The 26,359-nt window shown below is 43.6% G+C and overlaps 1 protein-coding gene across 1 annotated transcript in view; it reads right to left on the minus strand.

The window, feature by feature from the left end:
- LOC124798931 (cadherin EGF LAG seven-pass G-type receptor 3-like) overlaps positions 1-23,509 on the minus strand; it is a 59,273-nt gene extending 35,764 nt beyond the window's left edge. Inside the window, exons 1-4 of the mRNA XM_047262464.1 lie at positions 23,165-23,509; positions 3,320-3,329; positions 2,810-2,982; positions 346-528 (exon numbers count right to left, since the gene is read on the minus strand). Coding sequence (XP_047118420.1) covers positions 346-528; positions 2,810-2,982; positions 3,320-3,329; positions 23,165-23,509 — 711 coding nt within the window. The remainder of the gene's footprint in view (positions 1-345; positions 529-2,809; positions 2,983-3,319; positions 3,330-23,164) is intronic.
- Positions 23,510-26,359: the final 2,850 nt, after the last annotated feature.

The raw sequence follows: 26,359 nt of genomic DNA on the forward strand, positions 1-26,359 counted from the left end.
TTGGAAAGAAGCTGTAGTGCCAATATAGGGCAAGGAATTGTAGTTACTAGAATGAAATTTTCACTCTACAGTGGCGTGTGCGCTGATATGAAACTTCCTGGCGGATTAAAACTGTGTGCCGGACCGAGACTCGAACTTAGGGCCTTTGCCTTTAGCGGGCAAGTGCTCTACCAACTGAGCTACCCAAGCACGACTCACGCCCCGTCCTCACAGCTTTAATTCCGCCAGTATCTCGCCTCCTTCCTTCCAAACTTCACAGAAGCTCTTGTGAGAAGTGATTGATATACTATCAAACGTAACGGAACACAGCAGTGGTTGGTTGTGCGCCAGTGCAAAATTACTCACCAATACAACGAGGGCGGGCAGCAGCCAAGCGAGTGGGCAGGCGAGCGACAGTAGTTGCCGACAGCGGCTTCGCAGGCGATGGAGCACATGCACACTGATGGTGAAGAGCCAGCACGCGGCCGCCAGGTGCACGTAATGCAGCAGCAGCGACACGGCCTCACACAGCTGCCGGGACCGCGTCGCCTGTGCAGCAAAACACGTCAGCACACTTCATCACATGGAATGTCAGCATGCTGATGGTGAAGAGTGAGGACATGGCAGCCAGGTGCACGTAGTGCAGCACCAGCGATACTGCGGGTGAATGTATCAAGTAAAATTGCCTGACACGGCTGTCCAGATAGAAGCAAGTGAGTATTCTCCGCCACACAGGACTTCAACATACTGATGGTGAAGAGCCAATACTCAGTCGCTAGTCATGGTGCAGCATCAGTGATATTGCCTTGCACAGCTGCTATTAACGTGCCACCTGCAAAACAAATAATATCGGCACTCTCTGCCAACCTGCACATCAGTTCATTGTTGGTAAAGAGTTAGTATGTCCATAAGGTACACACAGTGCTGCACCTCACACGATTGTCCCAACTCAATGTCTATGTAACAGCATACTCCAATAGTCAACTCAGCTCATGGTATGCACTCTACAAGAGAATCTACCAAATAAGCCAAATTGCAAACAAGCGAATTTAATGTTTAAATTGTCACTTAAAATACCAGACTTATTATGATATAATGTACCATTAGGTGCCCTTCATCGTTATTTGTTGTGCCACTACTACTATTTCGATAAACAAAGTGTATATTAAAAATTTTTATCGTATTTCTCAGCGTCAGTTTACTCAAATAATATCAACACCAGTTTCGACTTTTAAGAAAGTCATCAGTACATAATGTGAATCATCTACTATCAATCATCCAAATATAGTATGGGCTTAAAATCACTGTTATTAGAGTCTCCTTTGATATAGGAATACATACCTATATAGAAACTTTAAGATAGCTACTTGCTTCAGAAATAAGTAATTCCACAAGTAAGATTAATGTTTTCAAGCAATCATCACAAGGAGTTAAGATATTTGGACACTATCTTTAAATAGTAACTAATATACTTACGCTTGAGGCTAATTTAGTCTGCAGAATCTATAAATATTACGGCGAAAGAATTTATAAGGAACTGATTGCCATATTTACAGCATATTTCGTAAGCAGAGCAGTTCATATTATGGCTTGATGAGGTCAGGGGGCAGGAAGCATTGTAACACACTCAAAAAATGTTCTGTTTTGTATCATTATGCTAACAACTTGAATATTCAGTGTAGCAAAGCTTTGTATAAGATCGAGGAATTTAACTGCAGCAAAAGGGAGTTTTAGTTGTATGGCTGGTATTACTGACAGAATTGGATGAGTTTTGACCAATGTCTTTCTTGTAACTGGCCAGCAGCATTCTCTGGCAGTTAGTAACAGCGAATTGAGGACTTTGAGAGGATAAAAGTGGCAAAAAATGCCGCTCTTATTGGACTTCAGGGACATTGAAACACTTTCCATTCAATTCACAGTGGCATAACAAACTACAGGTTTCTTCATGCTGGCTTGGACACACTGGTCTGAAACTACAGCCATTTAGTTATATCACTGTTACTCAAAGATAGTATCAAACCGATCGGTTTTCAGAAAATCAACAGATACTGCAGCAATTCTGACCAGCATTCATTTACCAGCATTCATGGATCTGTAGTTGGAGATTGTAATGCAAAGATACCTACAGTATCCATGAAAGACTGAGCTAACGCATTGCGTCTTTCTAAGCATAGACCTTAGTCCATTTGGCCAGATGGAGAACAGAACCGGGCTCAGACACAAGTGTGTGGAGTTAAGTCCAAGTACTTCAACAACTTGAATGCCAAAAATCACAGGAAAGACCAGCAGAAATAGCACCCCCTCCGCCGTCCTGGCTGTAACGTAACATGCATCTCACTCACACACATTAGACCTCTACGAACCTCCCCCAAGCGATACAGAATTACATGGACGTATGTCCATCAGAGGGAGGACAGTGGGTAGGGAAAAGAAGGAGGGGGAAGATAGCATTGGCAAATAGCTACAAGTGCAGCTCCCTTCCCTGTCCTCTATGTTAATAAGATTCTGTGGCAGGTCGGGATTGACTAGGCTACCAAATATGAGACTGGGTAGTCAGAGGATAGGTCTGGAGTTGAATGTCGTGGAGCACGCCCCATGACTTCATTATGGCGTTGAGAAGGCCACTCGGATTTTACTGAGTCGTATGGTGTGTGCGGCTAAACATCTGCAGTGACTGACCCATTTCTGCCTGTAAGACATCGAGCGAGCTGTGTGTCTAAGTTCTGATGATCAGATACATGTTGACATATTTATGGTTAGTTTTCCCAGCTGCATAGGTGCTTAATATTAGACAGTGAGCATCAGTGCTGTAGGAGGAGGGGGGACTCACCTGTACGCCGGACAGGAAGACGAGGCTGGCAGTGGCGAGGGCGGCCTCGGTGTTGAGAAGTATGGCGGCCGAGCAGTCCCTGGGCCGCTCGCGCAGCCTCCGTGCCGCCGCCAGCAGCGTCAGCACCTGCGCCACCATGGCGGCCACTGTGCCCGCCACCAGCACCTGCAATGCCACACCCTCAACAGTCGCAGCGGCAGGAGGGACCACGGCGAAGTAGCGCCAAAGTCAAAAGAGGGGTGGCTGGGATCAAAGCACCACTAACAGAGAGTTCATTACACATGGAGCATGAGCTCAGTATAAAAATGACTGGTTAGATGAGTTCAGTTCAGAGTCGGTAGCAACTGAGTCTGTAGACTGCTTCCGACTGATGGTAGTTGCCAGTAGAATCGGCTTTGATGCAGGTATACAGACAGAACATCTAATGACTACATTCTAAGTGATGGTATAATCACCACATGTATTATTACTGGCACACGTTATGCACTCCAGCCAAAAACTCTGTTGGCCAGTGTGGCCTAGCGGTTCTAGGTGCTTCAGTCTGGAACCGTGCGACCGCTACGGTCGCAGGTTCGAATCCTGCCTCGGGCATGGATGTGTGTGATGTCCTTAGGTTAGTTAGGTTTAAGTAGTTCTAAGTTCTAGGGGACTGATGACCTCAGATGTTAAGTCCCATAGTGCTCAGAGCCATTGGAACCATTTGAACCAAAAACTCTGTCACATCCAAGAGCCATTACACAAATACTGAATGACTTGATGAAGAACCTCATTTCGGCAAAACAGAAATTCCATATTGTGTGTGTCTGTGTGTGTGTGTGTGTGTGTGTGTGTTTGTGTGATATCTAGATGATGCCACTCATTGATGTGGAAACGCGTTTACAATAAAGCGTCTGATTTCAGCGTCTAAAGCCAGGCACTACAAAGTTCTAATTCCTGTCAATAAATTGCCATTAAGATCTGCAGATCGTATGTAGCAAATGCACTACTGGCCATTAAATTTGCTACACCAAGAAGAAATGCAGATGATTAACGGGTATTCAATGGGCAAATATGTTATACCAGAACTGACATGTGATTACATTTTCACGCAATTTGGGTGCATAGATCCTGGGGAATCAGTACCGAGAACAACCGCCTCTCGCCGTAATAGTGGCCTAGATACGCCTGGGCATTGAGTCAAACAAAGCTTGGATGGCGTGTACAGGTACAGCTGTCCATGCAGCTTAAACACGATACCATAGTTCATCAAGAGTAGTGACTGGCGTATTGTGACGAGCCAGTTGCTCGACCACCATTGACCAGACATTATCAGTTGGTGAGAGATCTGGAGAATGTGCTCGCCAGGGCAGCAGTCGAACATTTTCTGTATCCAGAAAGGCCCGTACAGGACCTGCAACATGCGGTCGTGCATTATCCTGCTGAAATCTAGGGTTTCGCAGGGGTCAATTGAATGGTAGAGCCACGGGTCGTAACTCATCTGAAATGTAACGTCCACTGTTCAAAGTGCCGTCAATGCAAACAAGAGGTGACCGAGGTGTGTAACCAATAGCACCCCATATCATCAGGCCGGGTGATACGCCAGTATGGCGATGACGAATACACGCTTCCAATGTGTGTTCACCGCGAAGTCGCCAAACACGGATGCGACCATCATGATGCTGTAAACAGAACCTGGATTCATCCGAAAAATTGACATTTTGCCATTCGTGCACCCAGGTTCGTCGATGAGTACACCATCGCAGGCGCTCCTCTCTGTGATGCAGCATCAAGGGTAACCGCGGCCGTGGTCTCCGAGCTGATAGTCCATGCTGCTGCAAACGTCGTTGAACTGTTCGTGCAGATAGTTGTTGTCTTGCAAACGTCCCCATCTGTTGACTCAGGGATCGAGACGTGGCATCACGATCCGTTACATCCATGCGGATAAGGTGCCTGTCATCTCGACTGCTAGTGATACGAGGCCGTTGGGATCCAGCACGGCGCTCCGTATTATCCTCCTGAACCCACCGATTCCATATTCTGCTAACAGTCATTGGATCTCGGCCAACGCGAGCAGCAATGTCGCGATACGATAAACCGCAATCGCGATAGGCTACAATCCGACCTATAAGCAAAGAGAGCTTCACTCCAAGTTTAAACGCAGCCAAAACCTCACAGACAAACAGAAGCTAAACGATGTCAAAGTTAGCGTAAGGAGTGAATTCGAAAGTAAAATTCTATGTACCGACTTGACAGAAAATCCTTGGAAGTTCTGGTCTTACGTTAAATCAGTAAGTGGCTCGAAACAGCATATCCACACACTCCGGGATGATGATGGCATTGTAACAGAGGATGACATGCGTAAAGCTGCAATACTAAACACCTTTTTCCAAAGCTGTTTCACAGAGGAAGACCGCACTACAGTTCCTTCTCTAAATCCTCGCACAAACGAAAAAATGGCTGACATCGAACTAAGTGTCCAAGTAATAGAAAAGCAACTGGAATCACTCAACAGAGGAAAGTCTGCTGGACCTGACGGGATACCAATTCGATTCTGCACAGAGTACGCGAAAGAACTTGCCCCCCTTCTAACAGCCGTGTACCGCAAGTCTCTAGAGGAACGGAAGGTTCCAAATGATTGGAGAAGAGCGCAGGTAGTCCCAGTCTTCAAGAAGGGTCGTCGAGCAGATGCGCAAAATTATAGACCTATATCTCTGGCGTCGATCTGTTGTAGAATTTTAGAACATGTTTTCTGCTCGAGTATCATATCGTTTTTGGAAACCCAGAATCTACTCTGTATGAATCAACATGGATTCCGGAAACAGCGATCGTGTGAGACCCAACTCGCTTTATTTGTTCATGAGACCCAGAAAATATTAGATACAGGCTCCCAGGTAGATGCTATTTTCCTTGACTTTCGGAAGGCGTTCGATACAGTTCCGCACTGTCGCCTGATAAACAAAGTAAGAGCCTACGGAATATCAGACCAGTTGTGTGGCTGGATTGAAGAGTTTTTAGCAAACAGAACACAGCACGTTGTTATCAATGGAGAGACGTCTACAGACGTTAAAGTAACCTCTGGCGTGCCACAGGGGAGTGTTATGGGACCATTGCTTTTTACAATATATATAAATGACCTAGTAGATAGTGTCAGAAGTTCGATGCGACTTTTCGCGGATGATGCTGTAGTACACAGAGAAGTTGCAGCATTAGAAAATTGTAGTGAAATGCAGGAAGATCTGCAGCGGATAGGCACTTGGTGCAGGGAGTGGCAACTGACCCTTAACATAGACAATTGTAATGTATTGCGAATACATAGAAAGAAGGATCCTTTATTGTATGATTATATGATAGCGGAACAAACACTGGTAGCAGTTACTTCTGTAAAATATCTGGGAGTATGCGTGCGGAACGATTTGAAGTGGAATGATCATATAAAATTAATTGTTGGTAAGGCGGGTACCAGGTTGAGATTCATTGGGTGAGTCCTTAGAAAATGTAGTCCATCAACAAAGGAGGTGGCTTACAAAACACTCGTTCGACCTATACTTGGGTATTGCTCATCAGTGTGGGATCCGTACCAGATCGGGTTGACGGAGGAGATAGAGAAGATCCAAAGAAGAGCGGCGCGTTTCGTCACAGGGTTATTTGGTAACCGTGATAGCGTTACGGAAATGTTTAGCAAACTCAAGTGGCAGACTCTGCAAGAGAGGCGCTCTGCATCGCGGTGTAGCTTGCTCGCCAGGTTTCGAGAGGGTGCGTTTCTGGATGAGGTATCGAATATATTGCTTCCCCCTACTTATACCTCCCGAGGAGATCACGAATGTAAAATTAGAGGGATTCGAGCGCGCACGGAGGCTTTCAGACAGTCGCTCTTCCCGCGAACCATACGCGACTGGAACAGAAAAGGGAGGTAATGACAGTGGCACGTAAAGTGCCCTCCGCCACACACCGTTGGATGGCTTGCGGAGTATAAATGTAGATGTAAATGTAGATATAGATGTAGATGTAGATATCAAAGTCGGAAACGTGATGGTACACATTTCTCCTCCTTACACGAGGCATCACAACAACGTTTCACCAGGCAACGCCGCTCAACTGCTGTTTGTGTATGAGAAACCGGTTGGAAACTTTCCTCATGTCAGCACGTTGTAGGTGTCGCCACCGGCGCCAACCATGTGTGAATGCTCTGAAAAGCTAATCATTTGCCTATCACAGCATCTTCCTCCTGTTGGTTAAATTTCGCGTCTGTAGCACGTCATCTTCGTCGTGTAGCAATTTTAGTGGCCAGTAGCGTATGTTATCCAAATTTTATTTTACCTAGCTCAAGAAATAAACTAAAATCGCAGTGTCGGATTGTTATATATACTATGCACCACTCGCTTTCAGTGAAGCATTGTTTGCATTTATCCATGTTTTCATCTATCGAAACACTACGCCAGTTAACTATTTTCTTATGCTTAGTGCGACGTGTTTTGGGAATTTATTCTCATTGTGAAGTGTACTCCATTACATAAATATTTTGTGTGATATCTGCATGTGTGTTTTTCTGCCATTCTTGCACTGTAGTCGTTTTTTGAGTTACATTTCAGTCAGAAGACTGCACAAAATAAATCTTGGAACCTTTCTTTTTTTGCTAACATCAGGAATAATATTTTTGTCGGTCTCTGTACAGGTTTTGTTGTGCTCCTTCCTTTAGGGCGGAATACCACACACACGCAAATCACCGCTCACAATGTTTGTCTTTGAATCGAAAAAAGTTACATAGGTATAATGACACTATGCTTTCACAAAAAGTCTACACTGACTGAGGTAGCAAGTTTAAGTTCATATAACCAGCCTGTACGAAAGTCTTTAAACGATTGCTGTACAACACAAAGAGTAGCTGTGTACAATGGCTACCAGACTACTATATTCAGCATAATGTTGCGGAGAAAGAAATTAAACCAAGTAAGGGCAAAAGTGTGCCCCACAATAGTTTCTCTAGCTACTGTTAAGGAAACACAGCAGGTACCAATCTTTGGCAAACGCAGTATGCAACCTCTCGAAAGCAAAAAATTGTTCCAGCGCCTACTACATCACGGAAATAATAGACAAGAACCTTTTAAACTACAGCTACATGCAGTCAAACACGAATGAAAGTGGAGTGCATAAAATCACTTGGTAAGAGCATAGCTTGCGCTACGCAGGAAAAACGGGGAGTTCTCTCTTTATGCTGTAAACTGCAGAGAACAGACACGGCTGCATGGCGTTGTTTCGAAGCTAACCAAAAATATTTCATTTGCGACACCAAGAACACATAGTTTCAGGGTTTGAAACTTTAGGACGAGTGAATACTATATATGTTAGAACAGAACTGATATATGTCAATGCTCCGAAACCTCAATTTTAAACAGCTGAAAGTCGTTTACGAATTTAGTGTTACGTCGAAAAAATATATGGCTGTTATGTTGTGATGAAATAAAGAACGAGTTATTCGCTAGTGTAGGGCATGTTAGCATGTTATAGCACGTGTTAAACATACGCCAGTTCAGAATTACTAACAACAAAGAGATATTCCATTATATCTCGAAATCATGCTGAAACTGTGATAAACAACTTTTTTAAGCAGATTCTGCCACTTACTGGGGACATGCATAAATTTAAATTCATTCACTACATTCGATGTTTGTGGAACGCCTGCAGCTGTAAGAGACATGATTTCAATAATAAAACACTGCGCCAGCTACGTATTTCTTCCTGCTTAGCACGATCGCGTTTCGAGAATTTATTTTCATTGTCAAGTGCATTTTATTACAGCAGTATCTTGTACGAAGTTTGCATGTGTATATCTCTGCCGCTATTGCTTTATAGTCATATTTCTGAGGCTATACTGTAAACGTAACATCGGAGGAAATGAATTTTGATGTTTTCTCTATGCTAATGTTAAAAGTAGTATCTTTGTTTGTCTACTTACGGGTTCTGTACCTCCTCCATTACGCAGAATACAACACACACGCAAACCATCACTTGCAATGTCTTTTGAAATGAAAATACGAGTATGTTTACAGCAAAGTGTGTTACAGGTATATCAACACAGTACGTTTTCACAGAAGGTTTGGATATTGTAAGGGGTGTTACTTTGCTGTAGATTACATGTAGTTGTCAAATATAAATTTATTTTACCGTTACTATAACAGACATTTAAATTATCAACTATGCTTTATATTTCATTTTGTTGTAACTGTTGGTTAGCTTCTATGAAGGAATGAACATATTTATGGAATTTACCACAGTTATTATGTACAAGAGAAACGTTTGAAAAATTTAACTGATTCACTATCTAGTCTGTCACTGGGTACTCAACTACATAGGAATGGTGTTCAGACTGTGTGCTGCAGGACATTAGTTCTTAGTAGCGTTAGTGTCATAAATTGCCGTTAGACGCCGGTACTGGTGGTGGATCATTACAGTGTGCATTACATTTAGAGAGAGTAAAAATGGGTCTAGACAAGATGAGCAGGGCTTTACTCGTAAACCCATTTTTTATCAAAACAACAGCAATGGAAGTGATGTCCTTCGCGAGTGCTGACACCTTGAAGGAATACGGAGAGGTTCTCTTTCCACACCGGGGCTGAAGAACATGATTCGGAAATTCGTATTAAATGGCTATTTGGGAACTGCTCATGAGAAAGGCTGAGGGCCAATTGCGGCACAGGTTGTTGTAGAAGTTACTGTTGCCGTGGCTGAGAATGCTAGATGCAATTTGTGACCTTCAAGCAGTGCACAGATGAACATTCCAAGGACTACCGTTGGAAAAGTGGTGCGAACAGTTGTGAAATAGTATCTCTGGTGCGGTTCCAGGCCATCGTGGATGCAGATAGTAGTCGTATTGAGCAGCGTTTAGAAGAGGACCGTAAACATGCGTGTAATTAACAATGTTCCAATGTCATATGAAAATTTAAATTTGTTTGTTTCAATGGTTCATTCGATGTTTCTATTCCCCAGGTCACTACAAACGTTTGCACATAGTTTCATTGTTCTACGATCACTTGTTTCTCGTAGAGACCCTATCAAGTAGTGAAAGTTTAATTATAACCATCCTGTAGATGTAATGACCGATAGAAAATTGTGTATCATCAAATGAACTGCTAAGTTTCCAGGGTGAACTGGTTGTTTCGAAGGAAGGAAGAAAGATTAGGTTTAACGTCCCGTAGACATCTAGGTCGTTGGAGGCAGAGCACAAGCTCGGATTCTGTCAAGGATGTGGAAGGATATCGACAGTGCCCATTCAAAGTGGAGGCCTCGAGGTATGTGGAATAAAAATGATTGTGAATGTGTTGATCCTTTAAAGAATGCGGACCCGAAATTACAAAAAATATTGCAGTAAATATACAGGGATATTTTATGGGTATTTTGGGATAAGGGACTCGTGACTTGTGGTGGACCATTACAAAGTAGCTGGAACTCTTTGTATCTGGATTGTACTGAAAATACCTGGGTAACAGTGCAAATTGCGAGAGTATGCGCTGTCACGTGTTTGAGAACAAACTTGTTCCCGTCAGTCAGGGTGCTTGCTGTTGACAAGAGTAACGTCCACTTTACTCATCGCTCTCACGCTTGCGTTCAGTCCTGTTCGCTTCTCTTCCGGGTTTGTTTTCTCGCAAGATTAGTTGTTCGTTACCTGTGATACACAGCAGTGTGGATAGGTTTACTAATGAAGCGTTGGCCGGTATGCACTTCGTGTATGGGTTCACTGAATCCAATGCAAGAGCGACACAACGACGTTATGTTGGACTTCTCCTGCAGCGACGGCAACCTTCTCGCAGTACTTTCGCACTTGTACATAGGCACTTACGAAAAAACTAGATCATCATGGTCGACGTTTTCATCAATATGTGTAAGGAAACAGCATCTGCTGCACTGTACACAAACTGATCTGATAGAGAAAATAGTGATAAAAGTGTACGTGTTTCATCAGATGGTTTATTTACTGCGTGTTTTGTGTTGTACGTTTTGGTTACTATATGCTATAGGTTTTTTCCTCTGTTGCGAAGGTAGTTTCACAAAAACAAAGATAAGTTGATGTAAAAAAAAAACCATAATTACATCCGTTCCGTGGATCGAGCCACCAGAGGCCAAGGGAAACTTGAGCCAAAGTACTCATAATATCCCCTGAACTATCTCCGATGTTTTCTTCTGGTTCACTCTGTATTTCTCCTTAAAAAATAACTGAACTTAAGTCCAGGCAGCAAACTATGTGCCGTGGCGTCTTAGACTTCAGGCGCCGACGGCATTATGCAGAGTTTATATTCGTCATGCGGGTTGCAGCAAGCTCGGCTCCTACAGTGCATACGACACACAATTTCACAACCCCGGAACTTTTCGGCGTGACCAGCAGGGGGCGTCAACAACACTCCGGCCCGGTCACAGCGCGCTGTATACGCCGAAGCTAGAGGTTGAACGTCTTCAAGCATTCGCTATGCCATATGCCGAATATAACCCACACGTATCTGTACACGAGGCGGCTATTTATGCCAGCGCACGAGCTCCGGAGAGCAGTTTCGTCGCAGCCTCAAACCTGAATATTTCCACTGTGCTGCGCCAAGAAGTGTGCCATCGATCTGTTGGCAGTCCGTGACCTCCTCAGGTGGGACTCTTAAATGATCGACGGTGTGCTAGTGGAGACTTGGTGTAACTGCACTGCTGTTCTTCTAGCCGACAACATAATGTCAGACTGGAAATTTCTATTCTCGTTGGAATTAAATATTTCATTACTGTTGGCTCTCAGTACTTCTTCACCGAATCACACCATAAGAGTTGTTTAGTATTTATTTTTCTTGACTGCAGTTGAATTTCAAATTTGGTTTAGAACCTAACTGTGAGGAACTTATTTTTCACATTGTCTTCAAGTTATTAGGACTTCAAGACAGTGTTCGTTGTAGGAAGTGTGACTGCAGAACTTTAATTGACCGATTTTAACGTAAAACTCTTAGGACTTTAAGACATGGTCACAGACGTGTGTGCAACTCTTTCAAGTATCATAGAAATTTTTTTTATTTACTTCGTGATTCAGGAATTTAATTGCCTCAGTCATTTACGAACCATCGTTTACTTTGTTTCATTAAGTGAAAGGCTAGCATCCATTTTGTTTCACGTATTGAAGAAACATCCTTTCCTTGGTTTTATTGTGGAGACTATTTTTGTCGAAACTGAGTTCAGAGGCTCACAGCACTATGGGACTTAACATCCGAGGTCATCAGTCCCCTAGAACTTAGAACTACTTAAACCTAACTAACCTAAGGACATCACACCCAACCATGCCCGAGACAGGATTCGAACCTGCGGCCGTAGCGGTCGCGCGGTTCCAGACTGAAACTGAGTTCAGTAAACTGTTATTTGTTTCCTATACCTCGAATATATCAATGTAAGCCCGTCCAAGCAATAGCAGCGTCACCTGGCTAGGAATGACTGCTAGTCAGACACACGCACGGTGCATGTAGTTCCAGTGAGCGTGCTGTCGGTGTGAAAGGCGCGCGATGCATCTCAGACTGCGCGACTTTTCGGGTGTTCGAGGACTGTTGTTGTGCCTCCATCTCGTAGCGAAACCAATGTAAAACCACTTTCAGACGTCCTTGGACGCCTATTCCTTATTACAGATGTCACACGTCGTAGGCTGGGCACATTGGTAAAACAGGGCAGTCGGCGAACTGTGGCGAAACTAACAGCAGACTTTAATGCTGGGTAGAGTACAAGTTTGTCTGAACACACAGTGCACCGAACACTCTTAACTATGGGCCTCTGCAACCGACTACCCACGTATGTGCCAATGTTAGCACTATGACAGCAGCAAATGTGACTGAAATGGGATCTCGACCATCGGGCTGGAAGCTGGCGCAGTGGCATACCGTTGCATGGTCTGAAGACTCCAAATACCTTCTTCATCATGCCGTTGGAAGGGCGCGAATCCGTCGTCTTCCACGGGAACAACTCATTGACACCTGCACAGCGGGATGGAGATAAGCTGGCGGTAGCTCCATTATTCTCTGTGGAACATTCAGGTGGATATCAAGGCGTCCATTGGAGCTCTGCAAGGCACCATGATGGCCAAGGAGTACCGCACACTGGCTGCAGACCAAGTACATCCCTTCATGACTATCATGTTCAAATGTGTGTGAAATCTTATGGGACTTAACTGCTAAGGTCATCAGTCACTAAGCGTACACACTAATTAACCTAAATTATCCTAAGGACAAACACACACAACCCTGCGCGAGGGAGGACTCGAACCTCCGCCGGGACCAGCCGCACAGTCCATGACTGCAGCGCCTTAGACCGCTCGGCTAATCCCACGCGGAAACTATCATGTTTCTCGACGGCGGTGACATTTTTCAGCAATATAATGCGCCCTGTCACAAGGCGAATAGTGTGATGGAGTGGTTCGAGGAACACAGTGGCGACTTGCAATTGATGTGCTGGCTCCCCAATTTGCCAGATGTGAACACATCTGGGATGTGATTGAAGTGGCGTCAGAGCTCATCATTATGTACCATAAAGTGAATTTCAGCATGTTTTGGCAAATCGATGCTTTGAAATGGTGGAAATCAAGATATCTGTGAACTTCTCGTTCAAGCATGTCCCCGTAGTTAACGGGAATTATGTGACTGGTGTGTGCAGATGTGTTGCCAACTGCCTCCAGCGACCTGCCGTGGGCTCATTTCTTCCACGCCTCTGTTATCCGTCCCAAAGGGGAACATACCGGCTGTTATACTCCGCAAGCCACCGTACAGTACGTGGCGGAGGGTACCCTCTATCACTATTAGTCGTTTCTCTTACTGTTCCATTCGCAGTCAGCGCGAGGGAAAAACGACTGTCTATATGCCTCCGTATGAGCCTTGATTTTCTCGTATCTTATCTTCGTGGTCCTTACGCGAAATCAAATGTATGTCAGTGCAGTAGGATAGTTCTGCCGTCAGCTTCAAATGCCGTTTCTCAAAATTTTCCCAGTAGTGTCCCTCGAAAAGAACTTCGCTCCATGCAATTCCATTTGAGTTCCAGAAGCATCTCCGAAACGCTTGCGTGTTGTTCGAACCTACAGTTAACAAATTTGGCAGCCAGGCTCTGAATTGTTTCGATGTCTTCTTTTAATTCTATCTGGTGCGGATCACAAACACTCGAGCAGTACTCAAGAATAGATCATACTAGCGTCCTATATGCATTCTCATTTACAGATGAACCAGACTGTCCTAGAATTCTCCTAATAAATAGAAGCCGACAACTTCCCTTCTCTACCACAATTGTCACATGCTCGTTCCTTATGCTAACGCTTGGCAGTGTTAAGACCAGATATTTGAACGCCATAACTGCGTCAAGCAGGGCACTAACAGTGCTGTAGCCGAACTTCACGGCTGTACTTGTGACCGCCAGCGGTGAACACATCGTTATGTACCATAAAGGGAATTTCAGCATGTTTTTGCAAATCGATGCTTTGAAGAGGGGAAATCAAGAAATCTGTGAACTTGTCGTTCCTGTTTCTAAACTCTAGCAGATGAGCCATATCCTTACACACACTGCCCATCGCGAGATTGCATGCTGCGTGGTATCGTTGCGGGTATGTGACCCGTTAATGAAAGTATACAAGGAGAGCAGAAACGAATAGGGAATGATTCTAGTGACGATGCAGGTCGAAAATTGGGATCCCCACTTTTAACAAAGGATGGATTGTTATCGCCTGTCTTCTGGAAACGCGTATCTTGCAGTTGGTCGGCTATTAACGTGCTACTGTCGTGAGCGCCTATGGAAAGTCGTTGAAGGACGGTGAAACAAAAATAAGCGATAAGGAGATGGATGTCCACGTCGCGTCACATAAATTTGAGGTCGGAGGCTTGCCCGCTCTGTAAAGCAACACAGACGGCAATCTGCGACAATACTAGTGCACTTACACGTTTTTCGGAGCACACTGTTGAACATGGACAGGTGACACTTACGTGTAACCATTTTGCTCCAACAATATCGTCCATGGCGACTGTAGTGGGAACGGGATCATCGAGACTGGAAAGTGGATTAATGGTGACAAGTCAAATGGTCGGGTGAATTACGATTCTTGTTACACCAGAACGATGGTCACATCCAAATGCCCTTATCCAGGCGAAAGGATGCTCGAAACATGCACCACATCGCGGTCGCCATGGGGAAACTCACATAGACTTCCGTGGACCTGTGGTAATAATCGAAGGCACTAAGACAGATTTAAACTAGGTGAACATTACTGAGGTTAGAATAAATGCCTTCATGTTTTATACACTATGTGATCAACAGTATCCGGACACCTGCCTGAAATTGATTTACAAGTTCAAGGTGCCCTCCATCGGTAATGCTGGAATTCAATATGGTGTTGGCCCACACATAGCCTTGAAGACAGCTTCCACTCTCGCAGGCATATGTTCAGTCAGGTGCTCGAAGGTTTCTTGGGGATTGGCAGACCATTCTTCACGGAATGCTGCACTGAGGAGAGGTATCGATGTCGGTCGGTGAAGCCTGGCACGAAGACATCCCAAAGGTGTTCTATAGAATTCAGGTCAGGACTGTGCAGGCCAGTCCATTACATCGGCCGCACATTGTGAGCAGGTATTCGGTCGTGTTGAAAGATGCAAGCCGGCCGCTGTGACCGAGCGGTTCTAGGGGCTTCAGTCTGGAACCGCGCTGCTGCTACGGTCGCAGGTGTGAATCCTGACTCGGGCATGGATGTGTGTGACGTCCTTGGGTTAGATAAGTTTAAGTAGCTCTAAGTCTAGGGGACTACTGACATCAGATTGTAAGTCCCATAGTGCTTAGAGCCATTTGACCACTTTTTGAAAGATGCAATCGCCATCCCCGAATTGCTCTTCAACAGTGGGAAGCAAGAAGATGCTTAAAACATCAATGTAGGCCTGTGCTGTGATAGTCCCACGCAAAACAACAAGAGGTGCAAGCACCCTAAAAGAAAATACGACGACACCATAACACCACCGCCTCCCAGTTTTACTGTTGGCACTACACAGGCTGATAGATTAGGTTCACCTGCCATTCGCCATACCCACACCCTGCCATCGGATCGCCACATTGGGTACCGTGATTCATCACTCCACACAACGTTTTTTCACGGTTCAATCGTCGTTTGGCGTTTACCGGCTTGGTGTGTAGCTTATGAGCAGACGCCCCACAATGAAATCCAAGTTTTCTCACCTCCTGCCTAACTGTCATAGTACTTGCAGTGGATCCTAATGCAGTTTGGAATTCCTGTGTGATGGATGGTCTGGATATAAGTCTGCCTATTACACATTACGACCCTCTTCAACTGTCGGCGGTCACTGTCAGTCAACAGACGAGGTCGGCCTGTACGCTTTTGTGCCGTACGTGCCCCTTCACGTTTCCACTTCACTATCACATCGGAAACAGAGGACCTATGGATGTTTAGGAGTGTGTAAACTTCGCGTACAGACGAATGACACAAGCGACACCCAATCATCTGACCATGTTTGATGTCCGTGAGTGCCGCGGAGCGCCCCATTCTGCTCTCTCACGATGTATAATTACTTCTGAGGTCGTTGAAACGGGTACCTGGCAGTAGGTGGCAGCACAATACACCTAATATGAAAAACGTATGATTTTGGGGGTGTACGGATACCTTTAATCACATAGGGTGTGTCTTGCCGATGGCGATCGTGTCTTCCAGCAGGATAACTGTATCACAAAGTCAGAATCTAGCGATATTGGTTTGAGTAGCATGGTAGTGAATTCAAGTTGATACCTAGGGCAACAAACTCTCCTGATCAGTAGCGTATTGAACACCCATCGGATACTATCGGAAGCCACATCAACGAACTATTGGCTTTTTATATTTGACAGCTATCTGTAAATGGTCTTAAATGGTTAATAATGACATTTTATTCCAAAAGATTCTTTTTTCCTTTTGAATTTCCGTATTATTTTTAATAAACGAAAATGTATTTGAAATAATTTCAAATCCCGCTAAAACGCTGCATTTGAGTCATGTGAGGCCTGTGACGTCACTAGCTAACTCGCTGGTCCTATTGTCGTAAACCTACTTATTTCGGAATTTACGATTCGGAAACTGGGTTACAAATGGTGTGTAGTAACACATTCCACGATTGCATCTATAAAAACTGCTGAAATATTGTTTTGCAGTATTTCAAATTATAAGATGCGAAGTACGAGGTTGCACTGTATTGGCAAAATGCCACGATGTCTTTGCACAAGTTCCCTAACTTAATGATGTCCTGCACTCTGAAGGTAACATAATTTACCTCCGAGATACTTTCTCCCACTGTTTCAAGGCAGAACGGTATCATTCAACGAAATCAAGCTCGCAGTGAAAACTGGGAGAACTGGCTGTCGTTATATCCAAAAATAGACGGAGGCATCGGTGTTTCAGGTGATAGACCGTTCGAGTGTAATGGTTTATAAATATTTCTCTATAAGTCGCTGGTGTAAATCCAGTCCGGAGGCAAATTTTAACTCATTTGTAACGACTCAACAGTCCTTTCACATGAAAATCAGATCATACTTACAAACTTTACAACACCGATCAGAAATGTAGTATTATTATGTTTTTTCCGACGTTTATATGCGTTTGAACTTGCAATAGCTGTTCACACAGGTCACCTTCCGGAAGATTTCTGGTTAATGTGACCACAAACGTTTTATGTAACTGGAAACAATCCTATTTTTTCTTCTTATGTCCGAATAGGATCCTTATTGTTTAAAGTTTCAAGTTCTTACAAAAAAATGAAGTAAGTCTGCTTCGGGTACTGACGTTATTCCACACACTAAACCTCATCACCTTACATCTCGCTATAATGTGGACGTATGGTGATTCCTTTACCACTAGCAACTCTTTCCAAAAAAGTGAATTGTTTAATGGAGACTAAATGCATCAGTCCTCAGTTGTCCGTTTCTCCGACTAAAGATAATGCGAAGCTATTTAATGCGAAGCTATACGCAATACATTCCACCACAGAAACTCTGGTACAATGAGTTCTTGCTAATACTATTATCGCATTTCGTGTAACGCTTTTAAAATTTTACGATCTTAACAGGAATCAAACTTTTAACAATTTAGTATGGGATCATGATTCGAACATGGAACTTTCTGATCTGTAGACATACTCGTCACCCAGTAGATAGAAAAACCAGTCCAACGTTGCAAATTTTTTACTTTTTCATTCACTCGATGACTAGTTTCTGGCAGAGACCCATCTGCAAATCATCGTAACATAGACGAAAATGTCATTTCCGAAGATGCGAAAACTGTGTCATTTAAGTGCAACGAACCGTTACGGCGCATACAGACAACGGCTACTCCAGAATGCTGGAAGTTCGCGTATATACTTGTTACTTATTACGCCACAAAGCCAATCTACACTCCGTTGCCTTTGTTGATTGTGTTGTATACGAGGAAACCACCATTAGGATTTGCCAAGAAATTTATTGTGCTTTGAATCGTAGTAGTTCATGACTGCAGTGACAGTGAACATGGTACGTTTCAGAGATTAAGTTCATGTTAATGTCTGTAAACGTATTTCACATGAATCTGCTAGTGTACTGGTACAATCCAGAAATAAGGTACAGACTCATTCTGAATGAATTTAATGACGTTGCAGGGAGTAGGGAAAAGAGTGCCCCCTCTTGCACATATCGCTCCCCAAAATGGGTGCGTAAGCGTATCAACTTTTGGAAGGTTTCCGCTATCGGCTTTCACAATATTCCTTCCTATTGTTACTTAAAAGTTGTTTTCCATCACTAAATAGTTAATCTGTTGGCATAAAAATTGGGGAAAGCCTAATAATAACACACGTATAGCTTCGTCCTACTCCTAGCCTGCGACATCACCAGAGCGTCAGCCAATAACAGAGAGATTCGATCATTTGACCATTTCTTCATGTTTAATGATTTTTAAGTTTTAATTACATGAAAATAAAAGGATATTTTGTGAGAATATTTACCGAAAATGCTATTTGAATCCTGTAATCACTGAGAATAACAGGAATTCGAAACGTAATTTTAATATAGGAAAATATCCGATTGAAGGGGAATTGCGAGAATTTCGCGTAGACGTCTTGTACCACATACTTCCGGAAAACTACCGACGACTTCTCGTATCCATGCCACTCAGAATCGCTGGTGTATTCGATTCCAAGAGCTCACTAACTCGTTGCTAAGGTGATAATGTTTCCGCCCATAGTGAATTTAGACACAATCAACCGCAGACAGAAGTTGCAGAGACAGCGAAAGTATATCAGAATACTTATCGAGTAATTCAGTAATTGAAGAGAGATGACAACCCAAGTCTTGGGAGACTGAAGTTCAGATATAGGGAAAGGAGTAGAAGAAAAAGGTACAGGAAAATATGGGGTTGGTTGTAGCACTGAGAGAGGAGAATGATTGAACTCTGTAATAAATTTCAGATGGTAATAGCGAATACTTTGTTCAAGAATCACAACAAGAAGAAATATACCTGCAAAAGGCAGGGACATACGACAAGGTTCCAGTAAGATTGAGTCAAGGACAGGCAAGGATTCGGAAATCGGGTACTGGATTGTAAGGCGGTCCCTGGGACAGATATAGACTCAGATCACAATTTAGTAGGGTTGAGTAAGAGGCTGAAATTTAAGAGACTAGTCAGGAAGAATCAATGCGAAAAGGAGAGGAATACGGAAGTACAGAGGAATGAACAGATACGCTTGAAGTTCTCTGAGACTATAGATACTACGATAGGGAATAACTCGTTAGGCAGCTCAGTTGAAGAGGAACTGACATCTCTAAAAAGGGGCACACACAGAAAGCTGAGAGAATAAAACATAGATACAAGAAAGATATGTGAGAAGAAACCACGGGTAAAAATACAAGTCACATAGAAATGGAATAAATATGAAATAATAGGAAGGAACTGCGAAATGTTTAAATAAAAAACGTGAAGAAATCGCAAAAGAAATGATTGTCGGAATGACTGACTCAGCGTACAGAAAAGTCAAAACAACCTAAGGTGAAATCAAATGCTAAAATCGTAACACTAAAATTGCAATTGGAATTCCACTGTTAAATGCAGAGGAGAGAACGGATAGATGGAAAGAGTACATTGAGGGCCTCTGTTAGTGGAAGAATTGTCTGATCACGTGATAGAAGAGAAAACACGAGTCGATTGGGAAGAGACAGAGGATCCAGTATGAGAGTCAGAATGTATAAGAGCTTAAGGCTTAAAATAAGACGGAAGGGATGGATAATATCGGAATTTCTAAAATCAGTGGGTTAAGTGGCAACAAAACAACTACTCACGTTGATGTGTAGAATGTGTGAGACCGGCGATATACCATCAAACTTTCGGCAAAACATCATTCACGCATTTCCCAAGATTGTAAGAGTCTACAAGTGTGAGAATTATCCCACAAACAGCTAAATAGCTCATCGAAGTTTTTGACAGGGATAATAGACAGAGGAATGGAAAAGAAAACTGAGGATCTGTTAGATGACAATCAGTTTGGCTTTCAGTTTGGCTTTAGGAAATGTAAAAGCACCAGAGAGGCAGGTCTTACGTTGCAGCTGATAATATAAGGGACACTGAAGAAAAATCAAGACTAGTTCATAGGATCTGTCCATCTGGAAAAAGCATTCGACAATGTCAAATGGATCAAGATATTCGAAATCCTGAGACAAATAGGGGTAAGCTATAGGGAAAGACCTTTAATATGCAATAAGCGCAAGAGTAAAGAGGGAACAATAAGAATGGAAGATCAAGAACGAAATACATGGATTAAAAAAGGTTGTAAGATTTTGATGTAGTTTTTGGCCCTACTTTTCAATCTATAGGTCAAAGAAGCAGTGATGGAAATAAAAGAAAAGTTCGAAAGTGGATTAAAATTCAGTGTGAAATTATGTAAATGTTACGATTCGCCAATGATACTGCTATCCTCAGTGTAAGTGAAGAAGAATTGCAGGAGCTGTTATATGGAATGAACAGTCTAATGAGTTCATTTAGAGTAATAAGTATATTTAGAATAGAGTAAATCGAAGAAAGACGAAAATAATGAGAAGTTGCAGTAATGAGAACAGAGAAAATCTTGACATTATAATTGGTGATCACGAAGTAGACGATGTGAAGGAATTCTGCTACCCAGGCAGCTAAATAATCCATGGCGGACAGAGCAAGGAGGACATCAAAAGCAGACTATCATTGACAAATAGGGCATTCCTGACCAAGAGAAGTCTCCTAGTGTTAAACACACGTCTTAATTGGAGGAAGAAATCTCTGAGAACATTCGTTTGGAGTACAGCTCTGGCAGTGAGATACCGGAATGGAGGAGAATAGAAGCGTTTGAGACGTGGTGATGCTGAATAATGTTGCAGATTAGATGGACTGGTTAGGCAAGGAATGAGAAGATTCTCCATAGAATCGGCGAGTCTATTAAGACATCGGGGAATAATCTCCTTGGTAGCAGAGGGAGCTGCAGAATGTAAAAGCTGCAGAGAAAGACAGAGGTTGGGATATATCCAGCAAATATTGGAGGAGGCTAGATGCAAGTGCTACTCTGACACAGGAGAGGACTTCGTGGCAGCCCACGTCAAAGCAGTCAGATGACTGATGACTCAAAAAAAAAGAAAAAAACTTTTTCTTGTTTTCTGATGAACCATTACTTGTTAACGAACAGTAATTGACGTACAAGTGAGTACTCATTTCACCTAAGTGAAGTGAGCCTGGCTCTCATACTACAGCCAATAGTCATTTACTATCGTTAAACAAATGCAACACCCACAAGAATTTTGTTCAGTGGCAGCAGCGTACCAGGATATAATATGTCCATACTGAAGGGCTGTAGTGATTCATTTGGCACGGTCACCGATGATCAGAAGGCACTCGGGAGACCTTTCTGTGCACCCTCTGCACAGTAGGTGCAACTTGGACGCAGATTTCGTCATTGGATGATGTCTGCCACCACTGCTCAGAAGGGGTTCAACCATACCCCACCAAGGAGTACGTACTCCTGTTGAACAGTTTCAGAGGTTTGAACGAGGTCGCTATGTGGGCCTGCCGAAAGCTGGATGGACGTGACGAAGGACACTTGCACATGCTGGGCACAATGTATCAGTGGTGTATCGCTGCTTTCAACAGTGGTCCGTTGAACATTCCCACATCTGCACACTAGGTATTGGACTCTGTGTAGTACAGATGCCGGTCGGAGTAGCCGAGCGGTTCTAGGCGCTACAGTCTGGAACCGCGGGACCGCTACGGTCGCAGGTTCGAATCCTGCCTCGGGCATGGATATGTGAGATGTCCTTAGGTTAGTTAGGTTTAAGTAGTTCTAAGTTCTTGGACTGATAACCTCAGCAGTTAAGTTCCATAGTACTGAGAGCCATTTCAAACATTTGTGGTACAGATGCACGTCAACATTGCATTGTGCGAACAATGGTGTCCTACCAAACATCATCTAGGGTAGAAATATGGGCACATGTTGCACCTGCTGCGTCATCAGGGACCATCAGGAACCGTCTGCTTTTGCAGTAAAACTGAAAGCACGTGTGCCTCTGGCCAGGATACCATTTGACACGAGGACATCGCCAAGCATGGCAGCTCTGGTGCCTTGGAAGAGTTCACTGAAGATTTGAATGGTGCTATGTTGTCTTCAGTGATGAATGTTCTGTCTGTGTACGAGTGATGGACGTATACGCGTCTGGCATAGATCTTGTGAGGTGCCTGTTCCAGAGTGCATTCGCCCATGACACACATGTCCAATCACAAAGGGCCATCAGTTGCAATTCGCGATCACGTTTGGTATTTCTGCTGGTAAAGGAACCAGTGCCCCTACATTGCAAAGGCTGTTATACTCGTGTTGCTGCGTTTCCTCGATAGGAAGGTTATGTGCTTTTTCAGCAGGACAATGCATGTCCACATAAGGTTGCTCCGCCGCAACGTTCTCTTCGTTGTGTGTAATAACTGCCCCAGCCAGAAAATCACGAGACCTCACGCAAACTGAATGGGACACGTTGAGGCAGGAACTTGCCTGTTTTCTGGTACCTACAAAAACCATTGCCGAATTGCAACTAAAGGCGCACTATGCTTTGGACACACTGTTGCAGGATGCCATTCGGTATCTTTATGAACGTTTCATGCAGTGCCACCACTGAAGGGAGAGGAGGGGGGAGGGGGACGACATTGTGTTTTGATGCAACTCTTTGGGCACCCTTTACTGACATCTATGGTTCATTTGGTCTGAATTTGTTATCATATATTCCAACGATGATGAATTACTTCCACTTCAGCTGTCAATAAAATGACCTTGTTGTTGAGAGTGTTGCATCTTTTTTTCCTACTGCGTAATTGGAACGAAGAGCATGAGCGTGACGCACCCGCCAGGAGGTCCTGGTGCGCTGCTCGCGCTCCAGCTGCAGCTGGCGCTGCTGGCCGAAGTAGATGTACATGACGCTGTCGATGACGTCGTGATCGTGCAGGTCGGGGTCTGGCGCGCCGGGCCGCCACTCCCTGCGCGTCGCCCCCGCCCCCGCCGCTGCCGCTGCCGCCCCCGCGCCTCCACCGGCTGCCAGCGACGGCCGCACCGCCTGCCCCCTGACGCCCGGCACCTCGTTGTCGACGTCGTCGTCATCGTCGTCCAGGGTGCTCGGCACCGGGATCACGCCCGGCTCCACGCTCGATAGGTCTGCAGGAACACCACACAGCCACTTCTGTTGCAACATCTGACTGAGAGTCCACGGACTAGCTTAGCACCCACTGATTCTCTCACGTAAATTGCCTGCACAGAGTATTTTGTTTTTCATTAATCTAATTTTTATGTTGTTCACAAACTGCAATACCTTCTTAACTTCTCATGGTAATTAAGGCCATAGAAACATAGTCTCTTCTGAATGTGCTTCTGACCAAACAGTGATTCTAGTAGCTGGAGTTCAAAGTTTTTGTTTATCATGCCTTTTGCGTTCTTGTGGAGATATTTACATGAAAACTTTTATCTCCTAACACATATTTCTTTATATCTAACCGAGAAGTGAAATACCAATTTTTGTAGATTTACTTTTAAGACTTTTTAAAAATAAATAAATATTTTACTAAAAGTTTTCATCCCTTACTTCACCTCCTTAGGGACTGAATTGCCAAAAGCAGTGAAACAAGTAGTTTTTGTTTGTAACAGAGCAGAGAAACACAAATCTTCATAGATTTGGCTTATAAAGCACTTTCTTAATGAAATACTTTCGTAAAACTTTTCATCTCCTGTTTCACATACTCAGGGCGTTGAATTTCCAAAAATATTGAAACTCGTATTTTTTTTATTTCCAACCGAGAAGATAAACACAAAATTTTATAGACGTAGCTTCAAAAATGCTTTAGTAATATCTTCAATAATGATTTATTTTCAAAAAAATCTTTCAACTACTATTTACTCCCTTAGTAGCTAAATTTCAAAAAAATGCTGAAACACGTAGTTTTTTCTGACTAAGAACCCGAATACCAATTTTCGTACGTCTAGCTTTAAAATTGATTTAATATTTACATGTATTCAAAAAGCATCTCATCCCTTATTTCACCTCCTTACGAGTAGGATTTCGAATAATCTCTTCAAAATTCAGGTTTCTATCCTTAGCGGTTTGGGCTGGGCAATGATGAGTCAGTGTAGGAGTCAGTCGAAATATTTCCTGCTACATATAGAGATAAAGAAACATCTGACAGATATAGGTGCATGCGGCAACATTGTTATACCAGATCATTTTGCATTGAGTGTTCAAACTACGAAGATTCTTAGACTCAAATAATGGCATTGAGACACTACGTGACATTGTTAAACAAAAAGTCAAACACTATCTGGTGAACAGGGTAGCATATAAGATACCTGGAAGGAAACTTCGAAAATATTTAGATACTAAGAGAAAGCCAGTTGTAAGTGACAATGTCGAAGCGAAAACTGTGAGTGAATGAATGAATATCACTGAGGAGTCAGCGAAGCCAGAATAGTTTCTATAGTGAGGACGGCCAGAACCAGTGGATATGTGAGCAACAATGTGGCAGCTATGGCAGAACCGGCAGACTGAATGGGAACGTATAGACGACTTATAGGATGACAATTATTGAACTATATGAAAAAGAATGTACGTTAGTTACGAACCACGGTGTTCACGCTCTTAACACAACATTTAATTTCGATATCCCTGCCATCATTGGGGATGATGTGCGGCAGACTAATAGCGAAATTTTGCATGATCCGCTGGAGTGTCGGAACATCGATGCTATTGATGACCTCCTGAATGGGTGTTTTCAGCTCAGCAATGGTTTTGGGGTTATTCTCTACACCTTGTCTTTAATATAGCCCAACAAAATGGAGTCGCTTATGTTCAGATCCGGAGAATATAGTGGCCAATCGAGGCCCATGCCAGTGGCCTCTGGTTACCCCTGAGCCAGAGTGTGGTCCATAAAGTGCTCCTCCAGGATATCAACCACTCTCCTGCTTCGATGGGATCGAGCTCCGTCTTGCACGAACCACATCTTATCTAAATCAGTGTCAATTTGGATAATGGGGATGAGTCATCTTCCAAAACCTTTACGTACCATTCGCTAGTCACCGTGCCATCGAGTAATATCCCACCGAATATTCCGTGACTGGCATTGCGTACCACACAGTCACCCGGTGAGAGTGAAGAGACTTTTCGATCGCGAAACGCGGCTTCTCAGTCCCAAAAATGCGCCAATTTTGCTTATTGACGAACACGTCCAAATGAAAGTGAGCTTCGTCGCTAAACCAAACAATGTATTTGCATAGTAATTCCCATCACGTCCCGCGGCAACCGTGCAGTTTGAACGTCCTACCGCGAACCGTTCAGAATTTATCAGTTCAATAATTGTCACCCAGTATGTCCGCTTCGCAGCAAATCCAGACTGCGGGGGATTGATGTGGTTAATCCGCCATTCCATTGCTTGAGTCCGCTGGGACTGTGGATGATGGCGCTAGCTCACCTATGGATCCATGTCAGGGCTGACACGCGGTGGGTTCACGACTGTTTGGGGAAGTTTGGCGATTCCTGGAGCTCTAGAGATTTGGCATGCAGCCACTGGCAATAGTGGACTCACTCTCATTGAGGTAAGTAACTGTAGCATGAGTCAAGGATGCAGAAATCTACACCAACAGCTTCCTTAGGAATATGACTTCCCTAATCCTGAAGTTTCTCAGTAGCTGAGATCAGGAACTGCCAGTAGGCCACCTTCTAGATTGCAGTGTCAATGATTAACAAATTTAGTATCGTGAATTGAGGGTTTTCGGTGTTCTTCCCCTTCCATTCAACATTTTTAAAATTTTCTATTTCCCTTATGATTAATTTCATTAATTATTAAAAATGGTTAAATTACAAATGTTGGAGCGAATGTTAATACAGCTTCATTCAACTTTCTGTAGCTATGTGGAACAAAGACCCTCATTGGATTCCAGGTGGCGGGTATCAAAACTGTGAGCAATAATAAATAAATAAGGGTGCAATTCTTCAGTTCCTCCTGGCATATTTGTTGATCGAATAGTCCACGAGTGTTGAACACTATGAACCGCAGTA

The sequence above is a fragment of the Schistocerca piceifrons genome, chromosome 5 (assembly GCF_021461385.2).
Source record: "Schistocerca piceifrons isolate TAMUIC-IGC-003096 chromosome 5, iqSchPice1.1, whole genome shotgun sequence".
Classification (NCBI taxonomy): Eukaryota; Metazoa; Arthropoda; class Insecta; order Orthoptera; family Acrididae; genus Schistocerca; species Schistocerca piceifrons.